The sequence below is a fragment of the Camelus ferus genome, chromosome 30 (genome assembly GCF_009834535.1).
Source record: "Camelus ferus isolate YT-003-E chromosome 30, BCGSAC_Cfer_1.0, whole genome shotgun sequence".
Lineage (NCBI taxonomy): Eukaryota > Metazoa > Chordata > Mammalia > Artiodactyla > Camelidae > Camelus > Camelus ferus.
Window position 1 is genome coordinate 25,429,448 of NC_045725.1, and position 25,773 is coordinate 25,455,220.

Genomic DNA, 25,773 nt, shown 5'->3' on the forward strand with positions numbered 1-25,773 from the left:
TAAAGCACTTTTGTCATTAATTAAACTATGTACCATGTGTTACCAACTGACTTTTCTCAGTGAAATAAATCTAACTTTAAAGCTTTTCATCCCCAAATGTAGAAATACCTACTCCATAAAGCTAACAATTCTTCTCAGTTATGTAGGAATAATGATGTACCTTGTGCCAGTAATAATTGTTTCCAACTTTCCACAATAATTACAGATGAAGGCACACAAAAAAGATGAAAGCTCACAACCATTGTAAAAACCAAAGAGTGATAGCCAATGGATCATCAGAATAAGGAAGACATTTCTGCTGACGACAAGTTGAGGGGGTGGAGGGAAAGGTGTGGCTGGGGGGTGACCTTCTCACGCCCCCAGTGCTTCCTCCCACTGTTGCCTTCCCCTGAGTTCAGAAACATGAGCTCTCTGCCAGTCTAAGTGCTGGACCCCCATCTCTCTACTTCCTATTTGCTGCTGCCTCCCAGCCTCTGTCTTTCTTATGAGTTTGTTTTCTTTCTGCAGCCATTGGAGGACTGAGGGCAACTCCCCGAGGATGACTCAGAGGAAGCCGGGGACAGGCAGTGGCACTTTGCACCCTAGGCAGTTTGGTCACTACAAGTGAAGTACTTTTGGTGGGACAAGGGCAGAAAGAGCCCTGGTGGCAGTGCTCTTGGGTTTGTATATTTCTTCTACCCTCTCTGTTTAGAGGGTCAGAGAGTGAGATCATACAGAGAGGAGAGGATATTAACTCAGTCCCGTAGAACCGCACTCGATGCGAGCTTATGTGACACTGGGAACTAGGCTCAAAATGAGACGCCCTTTGACTCTTCCTTCTTCTCACACCAGCAAGATGGAACTTCAATATGGCAGCCAGAGGCAGCCCGTCAGGCTGCTGTGACGGCTGGAAAACCAGCCAGAGCGTGCAGATCAGGGCAGGGAGCTCCTCCATTTCCAGGTCAAGGCTCTCTCCAGCCAGTGACGTTGATGGGTTGAACAAATGAGGCAACAGAGATTAGAAAATAATTGATTCAATTATGTCAACTATAACTATTCTGGTAGGAGAACCATGGATGTGTGGTGCCCAACAGGCTCCCTAGTAACCTGTAGTTCACAGGCTCTGTGTGTTCTATTTTATTTCAACCCAAGTCCCCCTTAGGATTTCAGATGTTATCTAATGTAAATTTGCACCTCAAACTCTGCTCCACACCAGTTTTTTCTATTTTTTATATTTTTTGAGCCGGGGCAAGCCAGAACATGTATTGCTCCATCCCTGGCTGCTGTTCACTTCTTTTGTATGTGTGCCATTTTAAAAATTACAATACCATTAACCGGTGGTGCAGGGCCCGTAACTAGGGCGACAGGGTGAGGAAGCTGTGCGATTGTCTCAGTGGACTTCTTTGCTCCATGGTTGAATGCCAACTTCGGACGTGTTCTTCATCCACATTACTCATGGGCTATTTTCATTTTCCCAAATCCACTGTCTCATTCTTTCCTTTTTACTCAATAAAAATAACAAAGTTTATCCCCACATACACACACCTCTTACCAAAGTGTTCTCTATTCTTAATATTTAAGTTAAAAGTTCTCATATTTTAGTACACCATTTCCCTTCTAAATAATGTTATTCAGAATGTGCATCAAGCAAGATTTCAGCCCAAGGTGGGTGAAGAGCATTTAAGAAGCAATCAAATGCATGACAGCAGGGTTGATGGAAACTCACACACCCTTTGTTGACAGACGTAGGTTCTAAACAAGCCAACCCATGTCCCTGGTTAAATAAGTGAGAAAAAACTGTAAGGTTATGGAAAAAAAGTAGTGTTGAATAAGGAAGGACTATATAATGCTGTGAGATGACAGTGATTTATGGCAAGAACCAGAAGAGGAGTTTAGACAACATTTTGGCATGATCAATAGGATTTGAGAAGGCATTATGGAATTGGAGCTGAAATCCATGAAGATAAACTGTGGTAGGACATGAAAGACCTGAATGAAATATAAGAGGACTGCTGGGAGCTAAAAATGCAATAGCAGAATTTAAATAGATTTGAGCGGCAGGCTGGAGCAGTAAGTGTGTCTGGGTGTAGAGGCGTCCCAGTGCCCCCACCGGTGACTGCCAACATCAAAGAGGGGAACCCTTGCCTGGAAGCAGATGCAGCCCCTCTGACTCTCAAGTTGCCAAAGCAGGTTGCAACAGCCACCAAACAGCATTTGTAGTTAGTCTGGGGAGAAGTCTTGAACACAGAGATAAGCATATAACCTAGATCACCAAATGGTTGAAGGAAATGGTCACTTGAAGAAAGAAATCAACCTCAACAGAGTTAAGAGGTCTAACAAGAGACATTAAAAAACATAAAATAAGAATAGGGAATTATTCAGATATTCACACAGTTATTACAAAAGGTCAGTAAGTCGACTGAGTACCAGAAGGAACACAGCCGGAAAGCCATCTGGAAGATTTGAACTGTGAAATTCTACAAAACCTAGAGTAAAAAGACAGAAAGTACTTTATTACGTGAAGAGCTCTGCAAGGTATTTTGAAGAAAGTTTCAAAATTCATCCATGAACATTTCAGGAACAGAGAACTGAGGGGAGAAGTAGTCAAATTTATCAGAAAAGGAAATGTACAGAATTGGAAAAATGCCACACAGATTGAAAGGGCCCATTGAGAGCTTCCACGCTGTGGCACCATTACAGAAGTTCAAGGAAAAGAGACAGTGTTCTAGAAGCTTTGTGGGTTAGGAGAAATACAGTTCATAAAATGGAATGAGAATCAGATTGAGTTCAGGTTTCTCTTTGGCTCTGGGAGAAGACACAGAGCAATAATTTGAAGTGCTGAGAGAAAAAAACAATCATGAAACTGAAATGTGTGCCCGTACAAAATGTTATTCAAACATGATGCAAAGGCGTGAGGAAGGACCCCAAGTTTACTACCTGCAAACTTTAACCCAAAAGGATGTCCAGACGTTCCACTCCAAAGAAATTTAGAAGATGAATTACTGAAGGAAATGTGAGGTATAAGTAAGCGGGACCCCAAACACAAAAAAGAGCAAGACATGATTGAAGTCTAAATTAGAATTTGTAATCAAAAAAATTAAGATTCAGATGATCTCAGCATGAGAGGTGGGAGACGGTGGGGTAAGGAGTGAGGAGGGAATTAGAGGGAAATAAACCCTCCTCTTGTATTTCAGGGGATGAAAAAGTAGATCATCCCTACATATTAGTAGAAAACTACGTTCAATATTTGCGTTAAACCTAAGGATCACCAGCTGAAGAACTGAGATAGGCTGCTTAATCGGCAAAGCATTAGCAGAAAAAAGAATGAAAAACTCACGGTTTATTCAAAGAAATGCAAAAAAGAAGTAAAATAAGAAAGCATGGTGTGTACAAAACTTAAAACAAAATGGCACTGAAGTCCAAATATGATTAGTCCCAGGAAATGTGGACGAATTAAACGGGACAGTCAAAAGACAGACTGAATTAAAAAAACAAAGATTTATTCATAGACTATATATAAGAGGCAACAATAACATTAGGAAGATTAAAATAATGGCAGAGAAAAAGAGATACCAGAGAAATACTAACAGGAGGGGACTGAGAATTACAACCACCAGATAAAAACATCTAATCAAAGTCCAAAACAGTAATAGGGACAAAGATAAATTCCACTTCCATAAACGAAGCCATCCATCAAAAATAAAAAATACTGTCAACAGCATAATTTCTAAATATAAGGAGGTACACATAAAAGAAGAAAGTGAAAAATCTACAAAAATAATAAAGAACTTTGACACATCTTTTCTAGATACCAATAATTCAAATAGAAAAACTTACTCCTCAGAGGAAAATTTAAAACTTCGAATACAGTTATTAGAGAACAAGAAACCATGACAACACTTTTAAATTTTTTCCCCAGAAGTTTGAAAAAAGAACAACATACTTCACAAAGCCAAATAAAGATAAAAATGATTAAAGAAAGACAATTTTTTCAAAATGGAAGACAAACCCTTAAAAAAAAAAAAGAATTGGAGGTATGATAAAAAAAAGAATAAAAGCATTAACAAACAATCTAGGATGAAAAGGGACATATGTTATTTTGTGTTTGGGGAGGTTTATCTTTAAATTGCTAGGAGCAGACTCACTAAGACAAAGTGCAGTAATTTTATTTTAAATAAAGGTTGCAATATTTTATTGGCAAAAAATTTTTAAATGTAATTTTGTTAGCTGTTGCTGAATTCATATTATAAGGGCTACACCGTAGCACACTCATTAGCAATGTATGTAGGTGCCTGGTTCCTTACAAACATGCCAACAGAATGCTGTAAAACTTTTGGATTTTTGCCCCACTGATAGATAAGAAATGGTATATAGATTTAATTTGGGTCTCTCTTGTTCTGAGTGAACTTGAGCAGGTTACCCTATGTTAAGTCATTTTGTTTATCTTTTCTGGCGTGATAGCTTTTCATATTTTTTGGAACCGTATTTATGTAGGTTTTTTCCATTAATGTTTAAGAGCTCTTTATGTGTTAGGACAATTAACCCTTCATGTTAGCATTGGTTAAAACCTTTTCTCAATCTGTCATTTCTCTTTGACATTGCTTATTCTATCTATTTTTTCCTTGGCCCAAACCCCTCAAAAACCCAACCCTCAAACTAAAGATTTTTTTCTTTTATAATTTTCGTAAGCTGAATGTTCCCAGGTACATTGCAGGCCCTCTCAGTATATAGATTCAGGATTTATTTTACTTCTGGAATGCTTTCTTGGATTATAGTTTTAAATATGATTTCTACTCCACTGTTTTAACTTTGTGTTTCAGAGACCATACATATTTTATTTCAGTGTCCATATTTCAAAAATTTATTTATCTCAAACTGTGCATAATGGAGTCAAACTTGAAAATGTACCTGTTATAAGAACGGTATTAGTTCAAATATATACATGGATTCTCGGCAGACTGATTCAATATACAGACTGAATCTTTAAAATACAATTACGGAAAATAAAAGGGGGAAAGTGTTAAAATATCACAATAAATTTATCAGAGACCATACGTATTTTAGACCTGCTTGTCTTCTATTTCTATCCCAATCTCTCTGCCCCTTTTACGCCTTTCTTTACTTTGTTTCCCTGCTCTAGGCTACTTTTATTTCTCCCTTCTCTGTCCCTTGTTGTACTTTCTCCTCTAGGCAGCTTGCTACTCATCTAATTACTGAGATGATTTTGTGATTTGCATACTTTCTTGGATTCGGGCAGACCTCACAACTTCTTTCTTTTTGTCATTGCTGTTGATTCGTATTCTGAGTTTTTGAAATGACGATTTGTAGCGTTCTTCATATTCATGATTGCTCTTCAAATGATTTTTATTTCACAAGGTAGTTTTATGCTCTGGCTTTTTTTTTTTTTGTCGTCACGGTTGATTTCTTGGAGAATATTTTCATCAGCTGAAAAGTTTTGATTTTTCACTCTTTTATTTTTCTAGTAGTTTTGTATATCTGTTGAGCACCTTTTTCTGTTCATATTGAAATGTATAGGCGTTTTGGACTAAAAATGACAGGTGAAGGCAATTTAGTTTCATCACTGTTTTTTTGGCTCAAGAGTGCCCTCTTCTGTTGGTTAAGCACCGGTTTTAAAATAAATGGTGCCTAATTGCTATGCTTGTTGACCTGACTTATGTGCACAGATTTGACATTATACAGAGGAACTGTTTCCACCAGTGGACCAAATATTGGTAAAAAGAGACCAAGCCATTACTCAGAGACTTTATGATAATTTTTATGGGAAATCTAAGGGAATTAATGAGCTGACAATTTACTTAATAAGAAAGATCTTAAAGATGTCACTAGATAGCCAACATTTTTTTTTAAAAGCTTTTAAAAAAGCCAATAATAGCTATTGGCAAGTTAAATGTTTTATTTAATTCAAAAAAACTCAGTATTTGGGATTTTCTTTTACTTGTTTATTTATAGTGTATATCTCTCTAACAGAATGTGAATTTAATGGTAGATGAGATCTTTTATGTTTTATTCACTGACATACTTCAATTTCTAAATCAGTATCTGTCACAGAGAAGATGCTCAAAAATATGTGTTGAATAAATGAATAAATGGAAAAAACCAAAGACCTTATTCACAAGCATATCAAAACTATGAAATATCCATGAGTAAATTTAACCAAAAATGTCCTTTTGTGATGAATAACACAAATATGGAGTATTATTTTTAATATTTTATGTAAGTAGATAGCTCAACAAATTATTACAAAAGTGACTCTCCATTAAACCACCACTCAGATAAAGAAATAAAACGGTATCATCACTCAGCCCCACCTTGTGTCTTTTTCTAATGATGACTTCCGTCATCCTCTGTAAAATATAACTCATATGCTGACTTGTAGCACCGCAGTTTAGTTTTGCCTACTTTGGAACTTTATATAGAATCAGAGTATGCCTTTTGCATTTGGCTTTTCTTGTTCAATATTGTTTGTGAAATCCATCCATTTTGTTGTCTGCAGCTTTATTTCATTCATCGCCAGTGCTGTGCGGTATGTCTTCGTGTGAATGTCCCAAAATTTATCTATATGGCCAACAGTTATACACGCTTCCTGGTGCCTGAGAACACACATACCTGTTGAGTGTACACCTGAGGTGGAATTGCTGGTCAGAGAGAATGTATATACTTAATAATGTTTTTCGATTAATGAAACTTCAAAAGTTTTATGTAGCCAATTTGTTAATCTTTACTATTAATGTTATCACTTTTGTTGTGTTTCACATAGCTCTGCAATTCATTTCAAATGGATATTTTGTACATGGTGTCAAGGCAGCAGTTAAAAAACTTATTTTTACCCCATATGATTATCCAACTAAATCAGCATCATTTATAGAAAACACCACTCTCCCCCTACTGCTCTGCAGCAACGCTTTTTAAAGAAGTCAAGTGTGCACGTAAGTATAGACACTTTTCTGGGCCTTCGTTCTGGCCTACCCACACTTAAGTATTTAATGACAAGCCTTGCCATCGATAGAACAGGTCTCACCTCCTCTTCCTTCAAGAGCATTTTGTCTGTTCTTGGCTCTCTCTCATTTCATGTGAATTTGGAATCAGCTGATCAGTTTTTTTTTGAAAAAGAAAACCTCTTGGGATTTCATTTGCGATAGTGGTGATCAGTTGTGAGAGAACTGACATCTTTAAAGTTTCAAGTCTTCCAAACAAGTACATATATCTTTCCACAAGTAGAATATATCCCTCTGTTTGCTTAGATCTTTTTAATGTTTCTTTATTATGTTCAAACTTTTTCTAGATACAGCCTTGTACATCTTTGATTTTTAATAGGTACATGATGCTTTTTGATATCCTTTTAAGTCATACATTTAAGAAATTTTCATTTTCTCACTGTATGCTACTAGTATATGAAAAACATTTGATTTTTTACATTGACCTTGCATTCAGCAATCTTGCTAAACTCACTTTTTAATTCTTCTAATGGACGTGTTGATTCTTTTGTGAATGATGATTTTATTTTTTCGTTTTGAGTCTTGAAACTTTTAATTAATTAACTAGTGAATCAGTCAATTACCTTATTGCACTTGCTGGGATCTTTGGTTCAGTTTTGAATGGAAGGAGTGGTAGTGGGCACACTGGTTTTGTTTTTTGATTACAAATAGACAAGGGGTTCTCTCTCTCTCTCTCTCCATTTCTTTCTATCTAGAAACTCCATTGAGGGACACGTAAGATGAGCATGCTCCTTGCTCAATGGGTAGAGATGCCGATGTTCCCTATGTTCATGTGTCAGTGGTGATGGGTCCCCATCCAAATCCTCGGAAGAGTTTTCATAGGCCTCGCTAAACTGCTTCAGAATCTATCCAAAGGAAAATGCATGCCAGAATTGCCAAGGAAGTTTTGGAAAGCAAAAACAATGAGAGGGCTGAGCTAGATATGAAAACGTCTTTGTCTTAGGTCAGCTAACCCTCAAGGCAGAGCTGGAGACAGGGATTCTCATTCGGGGAACTTTGGGGGGCAGGAAAGGTGAGTGCTTCTTTGAGAGAAGCGGGACAGGGTAAGGGAACCATTCACCAATCGTGTGGGTTCCGCTCATGACTGGCTTCAGTGTGAACCCATAGGGGAGCTCTGGAGGACAAGCTGCACGACAAAACTGACCTTATTTTGACGCAAGGGGCCTATCCTGTCCTTTTATAGCCTCATGCCCATGAGTCACACCTGAAGTGTGGCTTAGCTGGCGGTGGGGTGCTGCATAGCTTCCCAGGCCTGTGGCTTCCGTTTAACTGGGAGTCATTCCACCAAGAAAGGGCAGCTGTGAATTATCAGCCAAAACAGCAACTGTGAGATCAGAGCACTGACTGGAGAAGGGAATCTGGTTGGGACCCAAGCAGCATCTATTACAACATTGCGACAGAGGAGGATAATCTTAGGGGCTGGTATCAGTAAAAGACATGGAGAGGTTGTGCCACAACTTGGGATGGGGTGGGGAGCCCATTGGGTACTCAGGTTACAGGCTTAACTACTTCCTTTCCTCACTCCTAAGCACAGAAACCATCATCATATTTTCTAATCATCAACGTGGTTTCTACCATTGGGATAGTTTTGGCAGAGGAAGGAAGAGACTGACAAAAGAGAAGAATGGGGAAGGGTCTGATGATTGGAGGTGTGATGACGTTGGTGATGACGCTGAAAATTAGAGAACAGGAATGAGCTCTGTAACCAGAGGGAGGAATTACAGAGGTCAGCAGTTTGCAGCAGGAGCAGCTCCTGGTGATGCTACCACCCGAAGTATGACCACGGGTATGGGCTGTGAGAGGAGAGGGCAGGTGAGGGTCAGGGAGGGAGCGATGCCTCCCACACGGAAGTGAAGACACTGGGAGGGGTGGTGGCAGTTGAGGGGGGTCAGCAAGACCATATGACAAATACTGGGAGGGCCTCTGGTTGGGGAAAGGGTGACACAGCGAGACAAGATAATTTCCAAAGGAAACTCTGAAGGTGATTGAAGGAGACAGACCTGAAAGAAGTAAGAGTAGGGAGGGAGACAAGGCATGAGGACCTTGTTTCCTGATCCCAAGATGTGAGTGTTTGTCCCCATGTGGCGACTTTGTGGGATGTGCTGGTCTTCAGGGGAAAGCCAGGCTACCCTGTGACAGTGGGGTGGTAGAAAAGATGCTTTAGGAAAAAAGCAGAGGGCTTATGGAAATAGCTGGGCGACAGAACAGGGAGGTGAGGGTCACAGAGAAAGGAATTAGAAGACAGAAACGATTGACAGACAAAAACATAAAGCATTATCGCCAACTCAAAGATTTCGTACCATTTAAAAAAACCTAACATTTTCATTTCATTAGCATCCAGGATTACCTCCATAACTGTTAGTTCTTTCTAAACCTTACTCAATTTGCATATTACTCAGCGGCAATAGAAAGCAAGCTAATTAAATACTGCTTGGAGTTTACTTAAAGAGCTATCATCAGAATATCCAAAAAAAAAAAACAAAACCCCAAAACAAAAAAACAAAACCCAAAAAGCAAATTGTGAATATTGAGATTCGTACGTACATCACCCACACCTTTAGAAGTGCATTACTCAGCGGCTTCTTTAGACAGACAGGCGAGAGAAGAGCTAAGATGACCTTCTAGGATTTGCTCCCTAGCAATGATGACAAATCTTCACACCCTTTACCAAAGACCAGAGCTGAGAATAATCCTAGCTTTGTTTCTGTTAGTGAACAAGTAAAGCCAGCGGGAATGGCCCAGGGTTGGCAGGAAAAACCGGAATTTGGAGTTGTGATTTCCTAATGAGTTTTTTTTTTAAATAGCATTGTTTTCCTGAAATCAGTGAGCTTGTTGGATATTTATCAATTATTTGCACTTAGCCCAGTGTCTGGTACATAGTCGACTCTTACAAATGTTTGGTAAATGAATTAAAGGAAGAGATTTCATAATGAATGGACAGAATCCTTGAGAACAAGGGTGGTGAGTGTGTCTGGCTGTTTGCCCAAACTTTTCCCACTATATTTTCTCCTTCTTTTCTAGAAAGATAGCTTTGTTATATATATATTTTTTCTCTATGCATTTGGCATCCCTAAAGAATGCAACTGCAAAGTTGACTTTATTACAGAGCCTGGTCTTGTCAGGACACAGCTCTGTACGTCTGTGGTAAGTAAAGTGTGCATTAATTCAGAGCTTCACCCAGGCTCTAAACCAGTGGTTCGCAACCTTGGCTACACTTCACAATCACCTGAGGTCATAAAAATTCTGATGCCTGGTTCCCACTCCAGAGATGCTGGCTCAGTTGTCTCTAAGGTGGGACTTGGCCATAGATTTTTTCTTTTCATGTTTCCCAGGAGATTTTAATGTGCATCCAAGGTGCAGAACCAGTGCTCCAAAGAGTTCTTTTCAGAGGATCCTTGGTATCATTGGGGATGAAGGCCCTCTCATCTCAGTCTCGCCCAGAGTCTCCTCCCCTCTTGGGTTGTAATTCATTTTCCCTGGCCATTTTAGTCCTTTTAGTCCAGGGTTGATCTCCCGCTTTTAGTCTTATTTTGTTGTCTGATTAGTTTAGATCTCTTTATGCTTGGGCCCCCAAAAGAATTTCTAAGGGATTTTGGAGCAGTTAGAATTGAAACCCTATTCCTCTCTATCTGAGGTCTCTACTATTTGAGCTACAGTTCACAACATTTAATGTCTGACAACTTCAAGTGCATTAAATTTATGGCCGTGAATGAAAGAAATGGAAAATTAAATCCTCAGCTTTGTCATGAACCTTGCATGCTAGTTTTATTAGGGAGATCATCATTGGGAAACCAAAGGTTGTTTCACTGGAAATGCAAACTGTAATGACTAGGGAGAGGCACAGAGAGCTATAAATTAAAGATCTCAGCTTCTCATTTTACACACGCTTCCTGGTTCATTGCCTGCCACCCCTGTCTCTCCAAAAGCCAGGTAAGCTCTTCCTTCAGCTCCAACTTAAGAATTCTGTGTTTTGAGAACCCCACTGTTCGTTGATTTGAAAGAAGGACTTTTATTGCGCGTAACTTGCTTCGGAGTGGTTTGATCTCATACTGTGCCTTGTGGCCGTGACGATATATCTTCTACATCTTGTTTGGCAGTAAATCAATTCATTTTGTTTCTGAGCTAACCTGCAAGAAATCCTTGCAAGGAAACTCGGGGTTGGAATGGAAGTTTTAACAGCAGATGTTAAGCAGGGATCGGTCGTTGATAGCAAAACTCTCTCAGAATAGGTAGGCTTTCAAAAATTTTTATTCTGCATTAATCTCATTCTTGCTTTTAGGATTTTTCTTAAAGCTTTTATTAACTAGTTGTAACTTGGCTGGTGACAAAGAAAATATAAACTATGTTCTATTTGTTTATTTTTAGTAAGTATTAATTGCTCTTTAAAAATTAGTTTTTGGTGAGATAAAAGTAATATGAACTCATTGTATAAGCCTGAAACAATGTAGAAAATTATGAAAAAGAAAACTCTTTTGCCCCCACTTAATAATCCTTGACCAGGGATACGTCATTGCCCTTTTAAGGGAAGTTCAGTCCAAGGTCAAGTTTTCATGCATTTAGGGACTGGGGTTGAAGAGAATTAATTTATCCAGCCACTCTCTGCACTGAATTTGAATAAGCTGAAAAATACAAAGTATCAGTGAAGGATGACACATTTGGCTCTGCTCTTGTTAGGGCTGGATCTGAGAACACTGCCTGGACCTGAGGCCAGTGGGGGTCCTAGCCAGCGCCTTGCCTGGTCACAGGCCAGCAGCTGGACATTGGAGGGCAAGGGCTGGGCCTGCCTGGGGGAGCTGAGCACAGGGAGGAGGTGGCAGGCAGGCAGATACGGGCAGGTTCTGACAGAGAACGAGAGAGAATAAAACCACTTGAGGCATTAACCTTGCTCCCGGGGACACGAGAACTCAGAACCACGAGGTGATGCTGAATGATTCAGGTCTCCGGTCTGGAGCAGGGGTGAGATGCCCACAGCCGTGACCTTTCATTGCCAGGGTGAAAATCCCTAAGTTCTGGATCAAGGCAGGAAGAGGAAGCGAAGCAGGAAGAGTTCCCACGACATAAAGCAGCTCAAAGAAGTGAAAAGTGCTGGCTTGGATTTGATTGTTTTTGCTGTTCTAGATCTTTCTGGAATTAGCATGGATTTGCAGGGCCCAGCAAACACTTGCTTTGGATTTGATCTTTTCAAAGAGCTGAGTGAAAAAAGGGGTGACAACATCTTCTTTTCCCCTGCGGGCATCTCAGCGGCCATCGGGATGCTCCTCCTGGGGACGCGAGGAGCCACTGCCGCCCAGTTAGAGAAGGTAGGATGGGCTTCCTTGCTTCCCTGGCACAGACTTGTCTCTGGGGGCAGCCCTCCAGCGTTACCTCCAGAATGTGCTCCTCTTGACCTGTGGGCCAGGAAACAGAAAGCATATGAAGACCTGGAGCAACTTCAGGTCTATCTTGAAGTCCTTTTCCTTCCTCACATGTAGCCATGCCATCTACTCCTTGATGCTTGAAATATCTTTGAGGGGATTGTCCTTGTCCAAAGCCATTAACCTCATCATTAAAGATAGAGCAAGAAGATCAGAACCTACTGGGCGAAGTTACCTGATCCCTGCCAGGGTATAAATGTGATGTCAAGGATGAATTCATGAAGGAATAAACCAATGTTGGCAACCCAGACTTTTTCATGGCTTTGCAAGGGGAGGAATGTTACCTGTATACCCACGAGGTTTCTTTAACAGACATCCACTTTCCTCTGACTGACTCTGTGCGGGCTTTTCTCCACTCTGACCACCGCCGTAATATTTTTTGTTTCTTCCAGATGCTTTTCTTGGAAAAAGACACAGAAAGCTCAAGAATCAGAACTGAAGAAAAAGAGGTGGGGAGACATATCTTATGGCCCCCCGTATGGTTGCTTTGTAGATGTGGGATCACTGGGGAAATGGGTAGAAGTAATACTTCATATTTACTGTTAAACAAGAATCATCAGAGCAACCAAATGAAGTTGCTAGGACCATATAGTGATAAGCTCCTAACGTGAAGAAGAGGCCTTAACTTACTGCACACTAACCACTGTGATATACACCTGTGAAAGCTAATAGACGGAAAAGGCCCTATGGCAGAGTGAATGGGTTTTGGAGTTAGATTAGGGTTCAAATCCTGGCTTGGTCACTTAATAGCTATACTAGTTTGGGCAAGTTATTCATCTTCTTCAGGCCTCTGTGAAGTACCCAGTAGAGCATCTGGAACACACTGGTGACTCACCCAGTGGTGTCTGCGGAAGTAGCAGGTGATATTATTACTATTTTCCGTTTTTATTTTAAGTTCCCTTCCCCACCCCTGCTGATGTTGTATTTAAAAAAAAATTAACACAAGACCAATGACCTCCCGCGGTCTCTTTCAGCTCGAGGATGGTAGTATTCCTCACCCAAAGGACAGGCTGCACAACCTGGTAAAGAGTCAGGGGAGGCTTTCAGAGATGGACGGAGCTCCCAGGAAGGGTACGGCTAACCTGACAGGTGTCATGACCCATTCCCAAGCCCTCATAAAATCATGACTCAAATCACCCAGCAATGTGAGCTGTTCATTGCACCATCTAATGTGGCCAGGTTGTCTGAGAGGCTCAGTCACCTAGATGAAGAGCCAGGCTTCCTCCACAGAGTTGGGTGGGATAGCTGCTCCACGGTCCAGTCATTCAGTCAGTGCTCACAGCTGTTTCCATCCTCCCAAGAATGGTAGCCCGTGCCGAATCTTTGTGCAAATTAGAAAAAGGTGCACCCCTCAGACAGATGCCCCGCCCCTGGGTGAGAGGCCTGGTAACTGGGATGAGGGTTGAATTTCAGCTTTGAACAGGGCTGTGTAGCAGCTCTGTCCACCCCCAGGGTTTTTGGGAGCCACAGAGCTATGGAGAAGAATAGATTCACTGCATGAGAGGATGTTAGGACTGGGACACATATTGGAGGCCATCACTCTGATCTTCTCTTTTACTAGATGAGGAAACAGATGAGTAAAGTGACTTGCCCAGAGACAGGTCAGATGTACATTCCTGTACATTTCTGGTTATCACATGAACTCTGAGTATTCTGCATCAGGCTCAAAACACTTGGAGATAAAGCCTTGAGACATTATGTGCAAAAGGAATAAGGGATAATGCATTCCGCAATTCTGAATAAGGCCATTCTGAATCCTCTTTAACCTGCCCCTCCAGGGGAAGAAATAAACCATTGCTAAGCAGGCTAATGCCCCCGGGCCTTTCCTTGAGCACATCCCCATCCTCTCCTGAAAGAGGAAGTTCCTCTATCCTGGATTGGTGTTCATTTTCCCCACATGTTTATTTTTCATTACACTGTTACTTCATGTAGTTTCTTTTTTGTTATTATTCTTTGCAACCTGATTATTTTTGACCTAGAATTCCATGTATAAGACATCTATTTTAAGGTGAATACTTGTAGCCCCAGTGGGCCGATTTTCACAGTGTTAATCCACTTATCCTTTTAATGGGTCCTCTTCTCCCTACCTCCCTCCCTCCCTTCCTTCCTCTCTTTCTTCTTTCTTTTCCTCCTCCCTTCCTACTGTTTGTAACAGTGCTAAAATGACCCTTATTAACTTAATCTCCAGTCCCCCTCCTTTTCCTGGAGGATGGAGGATGGGGCTGAAAGTTCCAAGCTTCTAATCATAGTTTGGACTTTCTGGTGACCAGTTCCTGTCTTAAAGCTATTCAGGTGCCCACCAAGAGTTGCTTCATTGGAACAAAATATGCCCCTGTCACCCAGGAAATTCCAGGGAATTTAGGAGCCCTGTGTCAGAAACTGGAGGCATAGACCAATTATATGTATGTTTTTTGTTGGGTCACAGATGTAAAATATCTCATTAATTTTCATGTTATTTTGTTGAAATAATACAGAATACTTATATATTAATATGTAATTATTATATTTGTATGTTAAAGTGGTGATGTTCTAGTTTGGTTTGATAAAATATTAAACTGGATTTCACCTGTTACTTTTCACTTTTAGGAATGTATTTACTAGAAAATTTTAGATTATACATGTGGCTCACCTTTGTGGCTCACATATTATTTCTATGGGATAGCGCTAGTCTGTGGGGTACACCTGGGAGGTAGGGTGTGGGCATGCTTACCTCATTATGTTTGCCAAAAAGATACCAATATCGATTGCTCTCAGTGGTGTATTCAAGCCCGTTTCAGTGGGACCTGAAATCCCACCGGATTCACAGTCCCCCAGTCATCCATATTCGCGCCTGCATACATACATACATACGTATGCATATTTTTTTTCTGTATCTATTGGTGATTATATGATTTTTTCTGTTAACAGAGTGAATTACATTGATAGAATTTCTAATGTTAAGGTATTTTTGCATTTGTGGGATAATCAACTTGGTCATGATTTTAAAAAATTGTACATTACTGAATCGGATTTGGTAATATTTTGTTAGGAGTTTAAAAAAATCTATGTTATAAACAAGATCAATCTGTGATATATATTCTGGACATTAACCTCTTATCAGATATATGATTTGCGAATATTTTCTCCCATTTTGTAGGTTGCCTTTTCAGTCTATTAATTTCTTCCTTTAACGAGCAGAAGTTTTTTGGTTTGATGTAGTCCCGTTCATCTATTTGTGCTTTTGTTGCCTGCATTTTTGACATCATACTCAAGAAATAATTACCAAATCCAATCTCTTGAAGCTTTCTCCTTGTTTTCTTCTAGGAACTCTATAGTTTTAGATCTTATCTGTAGATATTTAGCTCATTTTGCGTTAATATTTGTATATGGTACAAGCATCCAACGCAGCACTGTTGGTTGAAGAGGTGGTCCTTTCCTCATTGGGCAGCCTTGTTGAAATCATTTGGGTGAAAATTCTGTGAGCAAGAGCTTCTCTCTGGCTATTTTGTTACATTGGTCCACGTATCTGTCTTTATGCCAGCATCGCACTATCTTGATTACTGTTGCTTTGTAGTGTGTTTTGAAATCAGGAAGTGTGACGCTTTCAACTTTGTTCCTCTTTTTTCAGATTGGCTATTCAGGATCCCTTGAGATTCCATGTGAATTTTAGAATTTTTTTTCCTATTTCTGCAAAACATGCCATTGGGGTTTTGATAGGAATTGTATTGGATCTATACATCACTTAGGGTAGTATAAATATTTTAACAATATTGTGTCTTCCAATCTATGAGCATGGGGTTTTTTCATCTATTTGGATCTTCTTGGATTTCTTTTAGTAATTTGTTTTTGTAGTTTTCAATATATAAGTCTTTTACCTCCTTAGTCAAGTTTATGTCTAAGTATTTTATCCTTTTTGATACTATAGTAAATGGGATTATTTTCTTAATTATCTTTGAATTGATCATTGTTAGTGTATAGAGATGCAATTGATTTTTGTACGTAGATTTTGTATCCTGCAACTCTGCCAAATTAATCTACTAGTTGTAACATTATTTTTGGTGGTACCTTTAGAATTTTCTATATATAAGGTCATGTCACCTGTGAAAAGACATAATTTTAGTTCTTTCTTTCTGATATGCATTTATCTTATTTCATTTTCTTCTTTAGTTGTTCTGGCTAGGACTTCCAGTACTGTGTTGAGTAGGTTGAACAGCAGAGGTGAGAATGGACATCTTTGCCTGATTTTAGAGGAAAAGCTTTTAGTCTTTCACTATTGAGTGTGATGTTGTCTGTGGGCTTTTCATGTACAGCTTTTACTGTGCTGAAGTTGGTTCCTTCTATTCCTAGCATGTTGAGTATTTTTATCATGAAATGCTGTTTAACTTCTTCCCTGTCCCCATTTTCAGATCAACTCAGTCATACTTGGACCACTGGAGAAATACTCCCACTACATCTTTCTCTTTATATCAATCCATTCTTTCCCCAATGCTTCAATATCTTCACCTGCTCACATCTTATCTCAGTCAACCCAAGCAGCCACAGAGAGATCACAGCTATTTAAAGGCTCAGAGCAGCAAAGAAGGAGTCAAAGCACTCAGATATATTGTTAGAGCAGCACACTTTGACATTTTCACTTTGAATGCCTTCAAATCTTCATCAATTATTCACAAAAATTAATGGAGTGTCTTTTATGTGCCAGACACTATTCTAGGCATTGGACTACCAGCAGTGAAATAAAGAGAGAAAACAAAACAAACAAAGAAATGAAAACTCCCAGGCTTCACCTTCTAGAGGAAGCGGGCCTTTCTGTTCCCATCACCACCAGGAATACGCTTTTCAGTTCAAAATTAAAATGCCTCTTCTTTGCCTCCAGGGTGAATGGAGGTGTCCTGGCTCAGCTGGCTTTGCTCTGGGGTGCTCACTCCTCCACCTTCATTCCGAAAACTGATGGAGTTTACAAAAAATGTCCAGAAAAGTTTTTTCCCCCCTAGAGACAAGCACAAATCTCACTTCGTCCCAATGTGTAGCTCTGACAAATGGCTACTTATACCATCAGGAGTTACTTTTCTTATTCAGACTGGAACACAAATTACCACATGTTAAAGTAGGTAAGAATCATCCAAGAAATTATCTACTTTCTCAGGTGCTTAGAGTCTTGTGGGAAAGCTAAAGCCTAGCATACGAAACACTGAGCGGGCAATTACACTTGAGTTAGAAAACGCAACCCAAACCAGAAAAGTAGGATCTGTGGTGTTGGGCCAGGGGAGCAGGCTTCTCCGTGGACCTGAGATTGGTTGTTATTTACATTGTCATCTGATTTGTGTAAAAGTCACCTGGCATCCAGTGGCACCCAGAGGTCACATCAAACTCATGGGCCACCCTTAGGGCTGCCAAACTGAGGGAAGGACCCAGCAGCCTTGTCCTCCTGGGGGTGAATCCAGGCTTCTTTTTGCCCAGATAACTCATTGAGCTTTTGTTTTGATTTTGAAGATAGAGAAGACAGAAGAGATACATCACCAGTTCCAAAGGTTTTTGAATGAGATAAGCAAGCTCACTAATGATTATGAACTGAAGGTAGCCAACAGGCTGTTTGGAGAAAAGACATACCTCTTCCTTCAAGTAAGTTTTGCTTGAGTGGTGTTCATGAATGGCCTAGTGACCCTGTAAAGACTGCGGTCCTGGAGGCAAGCTGCCTAGGTTGACTGCCTGGCTCAGCCCACGTCACTGGTGTGCCCTGCTGCCTGTCCTCCAGACACCTGGGCCCTTTAGGAGCTTCTTTTTAATCCTGAGTCTAAATCTAATTTTTGCCTTAATTGCCCTATTACACCTGCATAAAAATGTGCATGGAAGTCCTAAGTGATTCACCCAGGTCTCTGCTTTTCACGTTGATTATCTTGATGTACAGATAAATTTATTTAGCAATGTTGGCAATGGATAAATTGAATTTTAAAGCTATTTCTATTCCTTCCCTGTTTTTCCTAAAGAAATACTTGGATTATGTTGAAAAATATTACCATGCTTCTCTGGAACCTGTAGATTTTTTAAATGCAGCAGATGAAAGTCGAAAGAAGATTAATTCCTGGGTTGAAAGCCAAACACATGGTAGAGTATGGATGCATCGTTCATCATAAAAACATTCTCACTGTGCATGAAGCCTTGTGCTGGGCCCTGCATGGGATGACAGGGGGCACAAGCTGTGGGAGGGAATTTGAGATGGGTTTTTCATGTTGGAGGGGCAGGGCTGGATATGAGGAATTGGAGAAGACACTGCAGAGAGGGGAAATGTCTCAGCAAATGCAGGGAGATCCAAGGGAATCAGGCAAGAGACCACAGGAAACCAACTTCATGGAAATACTTAGCGGAGAGTTATTTGCACATAGCTGTGGATCGCAGTAAATTTGGGGCTCCTGAATTTGGGCTCGTGTCTGTCTTGGGTTCACATCTTTTATGTGCGAGCCTTTCCTTCCGAGTCTGGATCCATAAGTAAAAATGTCATAGAGGGTTTCCTTTCTCTTCGTCAAGTGGGAAACCTTAAGCTCTCCCATCAGGACCTGCCTTTGCCACCTGCAGCCAGGGCTGCTTGCTCACCTTAACATCATGTAGGGGTGGTAGCAACGCTGAGCCTCAAACACAGCAGAGAACTGGACGAAGCCCGCACTCCATCCTCCCCCTCCCCCTCGCCTAGCATGAGCCAATCACACGGGAAATCCCACAGAGGCAGGGTAACAGGAAATATGCTTTGGAGAGCAAGGCTGATGCTTCAGTGGTAACTTTTCAGAACACATTTTAAAAATTCCAGTTTTCGGGGAGACACCTGCTACTTCAGAACGTATTTTTTTCTTCACACTTAGTCCAAAGGAGATGAAAATTTAAAAAGCAGGGAAAGAGAAGCTTTATCAAAGGGTTGGTTGAAGGTAGTATTCTTTGGAATTCAGTGTGGGATGGTCTAAACCCAGAGGTGAAAACATCAGCCCCTTTTGCAATAAAATAAGAAATCTCTAAATCTTGGGTGGTAACTATATTGAATGGGTAAAAATAAGGATAGCTGACCCTTAGTGCTTCTTAGAAGCCAGATAATATTCTAAGTGCTTTTCTACATATTAAATCATTTACCCCTTTCAGCAACTCTATGAGGCAGGGTTTATTCCTGTTTTACAGGTGTGGAAACTGAGGCACAGAGAGCTTAGGTAACTTGTCTAAGGTTCCTCAGCTGATAAGAGGCAAAGCTGGATCCTAGCAGAGGCAGTCTGATTCCAGAGCCTGAACCCTTAACCATCACACCTCAGTTTATCCAGGGGGGATAAATTGGCAATGGCAAAGGGAGAGCCTCCCTATGATTCTGCCAGTGAACCCTTTGTCAGCAAGGCCTTCAGGTGCTGACCCGGCTGAGATTTGACTGATCGGTCAAGTTCATCGATGTCGTATCTGCCATGCGTAGCACTTGTAACTTTGAAGACGGGCCAATTTTGTTGCTGTTTTTTGTTTGCAGAAAAAATCAAGGACCTGTTTGCAAATGGCTCTTTGAGCTCCTCCACCAAGCTGGTGGTGGTGAATGTAATTTATTTTAAAGGGCAGTGGGACAGAGAGTTTGCAAAAGAAAATACCCAGGAGGAGGAATTTTGGCTGAATAAGGTATGGTCCTTCATTAATTTATGTGATATGCTGACACATAGAATGTAAAACCTGAAGTCGTGTTTGAGCAAATGTACATGGTAGACAGCAAAATGCCGGGTCTGAGGCTCTGATCTTTAGCAGGACTTTCTTTTTTTAATTTAATTTTTTAATTTTCTTTTTCAAGTTAATTTTTAATTGATTTTCTTTTAAATTTTTTTTAAATTTCTTTTTTAAAATTTAATTTTGAAACCTAAAAAAAATTAAAAAAAATTTTTACAATGTTGTATCAATTTCTGGTGTATAGCATCATGTTTCAGTCATACATATATATACATATATTACATTTTCAATTTTTTTTCATTGTAGGTTATTATAAGACATTGAATATAGTTACTTACACAGTATAGACTTGTTTATTTTATATATAGTAGTTAGTATCTGCAAATCTTGAACTAATTTATTCTTTCCTACCTCTTTCCCTCCGGTAACTGTAAGTTTGCTTTCTATGTCTGTGAGTCTATTCCTGTTTTGTAAATAAGTACATTTGTGTCTTTTTTTTTTTTAAGATTCCACATATAAGTGATATCATATAGTATTTTTCTTTCTCTTTTTGGCTTACTTCACTTAGAATGATGATCTCCAGGTCCAACCATGTTGCTTTATTTTATTCTTATTTATGGCTGAGTAATATTCTATCATATATTCATATATTTATATGTATGTATCAACTTATTCAGTCATCAATTGATGGACATTTAGGTTGTTTCCATGTCTCGTTCAGCATGATTTTCAGTTGAACTTATTACTTTGGTGAGCCCGGTTGGTGGTCTTGTACCTCTTTTGACCCTGCGCTCTGTTGATTCGTTGCAGAGCACAAGCAAATCTGTGCTGATGATGACACAGCACCAGTCCTTCAGCTTCATGATCCTGGAGGACTTGCAAGCCAAAATTCTGGGGATTCCATATAAAAACAATGACCTAAGTATGTTCGTGTTGCTGCCCGATGACATAGATGGTCTGGAGAAGGTAAAACCTTACATCTCCCCACTCCTGCTTTCATTTCCTGAGGCTTGCATCCCAAAGCTTGTTTGTAGGTGAGCCTGGAAATAGGGCTTCTGATCTGGAGCTGATGAAACAGAGCTATTTCTCCCTCTGTGCCACAGGTACTGGTGTATCTAAAGAGGAACACTGAATGGGATCAGGTTTATCGAGAACAACAATACTAAAATATCTGGGGATGAGCTAACATGAATATTTAAGGTCATTTGGGAGTTCTAAAGATCACCCACCATTCTGAGAAGTGGTTAATCTCTGTCGACCTCTTTCCCAGGGAAAAAAAATCGCACATGGACATAGACAGCGAATTTTGCATTCTATTCAGTAGGCTATTGGACCTTCTGAATTTCCTTTTCAGACCTTTAATTTTTTTTAAAGACATTTTAAAGAGAAGCTTTAGGTTTATAGCAAATTGAAAGGAAAGTACAGGGATTTCCCATATACTTTCTGCCCCGACACTTGCCTAACCTCCCCCATGATCAACATTACTTACCAGAGTGGTACTTTTTTTTTAAACCAAAAAATAAGCCTACATTGACTAATAACAATCACTAAAAGTCCATAGGACCCTTAGTCGTGAACCCCTTGGTTTAGTCCCACACACTTTGCAGTTAAAAAAATTGATGTGGCTGGTAGCCTGTATTTTCAAAAACAGAAAGGCTTTGTTTCAAATCCTGGTTCCTCTGTTTAGTAGTTTTCTGCCCTTTGAAGCTTCTTAACTTCCTTGAACTTCAATATTTTCTCATTTATAAAACGGGTTCCATAGTTCTTAATGTGTAGTGTTGTTACACACACACACACATATGTGTGTGTGTGTATACATGTAGAGCAGCATCCAGTATTATAATAATATAGCATCTGTTGTTTATTAAGTGCTTTCCATGTCCTGGACCTATTCTGTCTCCTGGAATGGATCTAGGACATGGAAAAAAATAGTTCCTAGAATGGATCCAGTTCATGGAAAGCACTCAATAAACGATAGATGCTGCTTTATTGTGACACTGGTTGCTATTCTGTTTCTGTGAAATGTCTCTAGTAGCATTATATATTGGGAAATATTTTGGGATAGCAAAATGGCAGTATGTATGAATGCTTTAAGAGTATCCATAATCTGACTTCCCTAGGGAAATAATTCAAGAAAAGGAAGTTACTTTTTTGAGTCAAATCACTAATTTCTGCATTAAATACACAAGATATGTAGCTTGAAATTTTATTATTAGTATTGTATGTATCATAATTCTCAATATTAGAGGATTGTAAAGTGAATGAAAGGATGAATAGTAGATGGAATTTTTAACAACTTGATGGAAATATCTGCCAGTTTGAAGATATTTAGGAGAGATATGCAGCGGTGTGGAAAAGTCTACGTTGCAAAAATAAAAAAGATTTTTTGATGTGATTGCAACTATATAAATATATCATATAATATAAATTATATTCCTTATAATAATATATTTATCATATGTAATTTGTATATTATATATGTAGACAAAGACTAGAGGGGAACAGCAAAAAAAAAAGAAATTATATATATATACACATTAGCTTGATAGAATAAGAAATGACTTATTTCTCACCTTTAAAACTTCATTTAATGCTATAGAGTTTTCATACATACACAGGTAATTTAAGTAGAGAAATAGGAAGCAAGTACTCTATGTAAAGATAGGAGTTGAGTGAAATGAAATTTCTACTTTCATTTGTTACTAAAATTAGTAATTTTTGACTGGTTTGAATCAGTCGTACACTGTTTCAAATTTTTATTGATAATCATGCCATTCTTCTCTCCTTTTTTTCTTCATAGATTATAGATAAAATAACTCCCAGTGAATTAATTGAGTGGACTAGCCCAGGGCATATGGAAGAAAGGACCGTAAACTTGCACTTGCCCCGGTTTGAAGTGGAGGATAGTTATGACATGGAGGCTGTCCTGGCAGCTGTGGGGATGGCAGATGCCTTCAATGAGCAGCAAGCCGACTCTTCGGGGATGTCCTCACCCTCCGGGCTGCATGCCCAGAAGTTCCTGCACAGGTCCTTTGTGGAGGTCAGCGAGGAAGGCACAGAGGCGGCAGCTGCCACTGGCATAAGCTTTGCCATGACCTCAGCCCCAGATTATGAAAAATTTCACTGCAATCACCCTTTCCTGTTCTTCATCAGGCACAATGAGGCTGACAGTGTCCTCTTTTTTGGCCGATTTTCTTCTCCTTAGGACAGTCGCTGGCAGAAAACAACCATCACCAGTGCTGAAGTATTAATATGATTATGGAAATGGCCCATTCTTTTAAAATTTGTTTTACTTGCATTTCAATCTTACCATCAAAAATTGATGATTTAATGACTGTAATAGTGTGTGTGTGTTTATACTTTTCCTTGAGACTGAAGTGTCCTTTGGTTGTGCGATGCCTATAGTAAGTCAAGACTCCTTAATAATCTTCCATTGATTTCTTCTGAAAGTAAATCAATGTCTTGTAGTTCTGTGCACTAATGGAGAGAAAATCTCCTCAATAAAGTCTATGGACTAGTGATTTGGGGACTCCCACCAATCCTAGTATTTTGGTATATTTTAATGCAGAAGTAAAATAAAACAAAAATTACTCAATTCATGTGTTTCTTTTTTCTTTCTCAGCAAATAAAGTGGCAAACTGAATACAGGGAAGAGAAACTCACTAGCAAAATGTAAATCAAAACTCAAAAGCCAGAACGAAATGAAACAATACAGCAGGCAGAGAGGATTCCCATATCGTCACCCTCTGTTCTAACAGATTATCCATTGTCAGTTGCATAAGTGTTTTGATGTTGTGACATAAATGTGATCATAAAATAAAATGCATTCCTTTAAAGCCCAGAAGGTGATGAGTTATGATAAACGTGTACATCTGTGAAAGCACCGTCACGTCCAAGCTATGGAACATTTGCTTCACCCTCTGTGGTTCCCTTGTTCTGGTTCCTGGTCAACTGTCCCTATACACCCCCAGTCCAGGCAACTGCTGATTGCCTTACATCTCTACAGGATAGATTTGTCATGTCTAGAGTTTCATTCAAATGGATTCATAGAGTATGTCCTCTTTTGTGTCCAGATGCTTCTGCTCAGCATTATGTTTTTGAGATTCATCAAAGTAGTGGAGATATCCGTAGTTCATTACTTTCTGTTGGCAAACAGTACTCCATCAGATGGATAAACCGCACTTTGTTTATCCATTTACCCACTGATGGACATTTGTGTTGCTTCCAGTGTTTGGCAACTATACACAATGCTACCTACGCACATTTGTGCATGTAAGTCTTTGTGTGAGCTATGCTTTCATTTCTCTTGGGTAGACACCTAGGAGTGAAATTGCTGGGTCATATGGTAAGTACGTGTTTAAGTTTATAAGAAACTGCCAAAATGTTCTCCAAAGTGGTTGCAGCATTTTCCATTCCTACAGCAATGAATGAACATTCCAGTTGCTCTGCATACTCACCAGTGGGTGGTGTGCCAGTCTTCTTCATTATAGCCATTATAGTGGGTGGGAGGTGGTTTTAATTTGTGCCTTTCCCTTATGACTAATGATACAGAGCATCTTTTCACATGCATATTGACCCGACGTGTATCTTCTTTTGTGAAGTGTCTGTTCAGATCTTTTGGCCATTTTTATTAGATTGATTTTCTTATTATTTGCATGTAATTATTTTTAATATATTCTGAATAAATTTCTCTGTCAGATGTATGGATTGCATTTTCTTGATGGTATCTTTGAAAAGCAATCTTAAATTTTAATGGAATCCAATTCATTAATTTTTTTCTTTTATAGTTTCTTTTTTCTGTCTTATTGAAGAAATCTTTGCCTATCTTGAGTTTCTTAAGACTTTCTTCTACAACTTTTATGGTATTAGCTCTTACATTTAGATCTGTGACTTATTTCGAATTAATTTTTGTGAAATAAGAGTTGGGCTGATTGTTTTTAACGTGGACATCCAATTGTTCCAGCATCACTTGTTGAAAAGGCTATCCTTACCCCCAGTGGATTAGTTACCTTGGAAACTTTGTGATATATATGTGTTGGGTCTGTTTCTAGATCTTCTGTTCTTCCACTGATCTATGTTTCTATCACAAGTCACTACCCCTGCATCCCTGATAATAGCCCTTGTCCTGAGATTTAATTTGCTAAATAATAATGTAACAACTCAGGCTTTCATGTGGCTAGGGTTGACATGCTAAACCTTTCCCCATCCTTTCATTTAGCCTAAATGTGGCCTTATATTTAAAGTGAATTTTTCTTTTTTTTTTAATAGACATCATAGCGTGGGATGTTGTGGTCAGGTCATCCCATGGAGGTAAGATGTACTCCCCACAAAAAAGAGAAATTGGTTGGACATTGAGATTGATGATCCATGCCTGCATCAAGAAGGTATGAAGAGATTAATTACTGGTGCAATGAGGCTTTCTGGGGCGAGCGTGGCAGGGTCCCTGGCTGCAAAGAGCCAGGAGGGCTTTTATTGTGGTTGGGAGCTGGGCTCCAGTAAGGGTTCCTGGGCATGGTCAGGGCTTTCCTGGTGTGCACTTCTTACAGGTACCAGGGGAGGGAGCGCACGGCCTGCCTTACCAGCTGGCCCGATGTGAGCTGGAGGGAGAGAGAAATGGGTGGTGCTTGAACGCTGTCAGTAGGCAAATAGCGAAAATGAATCGGACCCTTTACTAATTTGGGTCTTGCTTTTTAAAATGTCATCTGACAGTC

The 25,773-nt window shown here is 39.6% G+C and overlaps 1 protein-coding gene across 5 annotated transcripts; it reads left to right on the top strand.

Moving 5' to 3' along the window:
- Positions 1–10,821: 10,821 nt before the first annotated feature.
- On the top strand, positions 10,822–23,657 carry SERPINB13 (serpin family B member 13). Of its 5 annotated transcripts, none has more exons than XM_032470483.1 (8): positions 10,822–10,925; positions 12,114–12,295; positions 12,802–12,858; positions 17,879–18,007; positions 18,373–18,490; positions 19,878–20,020; positions 20,873–21,028; positions 22,863–23,657. In XM_032470483.1, the coding sequence occupies exons 2-8, from the start codon at positions 12,131–12,133 to the stop codon at positions 23,265–23,267; spliced, it is 1,173 nt and encodes a 390-aa protein (XP_032326374.1). In that variant the 5' UTR covers positions 10,822–10,925; positions 12,114–12,130; the 3' UTR covers positions 23,268–23,657. The 5 variants fall into 5 exon arrangements, with proteins under 5 accessions (XP_032326374.1, XP_032326377.1, XP_006182852.1 ...); XM_006182790.3 differs by having other exon boundaries at positions 10,857–10,925; positions 11,987–12,295; XM_032470485.1 differs by lacking the exon at positions 10,822–10,925 and adding an exon at positions 11,134–11,224.
- The last annotated feature ends 2,116 nt before the right edge of the window (positions 23,658–25,773 follow it).

What these genes read in the sequence shown, in the direction of transcription:
- SERPINB13 (XM_032470483.1), top strand. Translation starts at nt 12,131, where the DNA reads ATGGATTTGCAGGGCCCAGCAAACACTTGCTTTGGATTTGATCTTTTC. An exon ending in AGACATACCTCTTCCTTCAA is followed by an intron (nt 18,008 to 18,372) that starts GTAAGTTTTGCT and finishes TTTTTCCTAAAG; the next exon opens with AAATACTTGGATTATGTTGA. An exon ending in AGGAATTTTGGCTGAATAAG is followed by an intron (nt 20,021 to 20,872) that starts GTATGGTCCTTC and finishes GATTCGTTGCAG; the next exon opens with AGCACAAGCAAATCTGTGCT.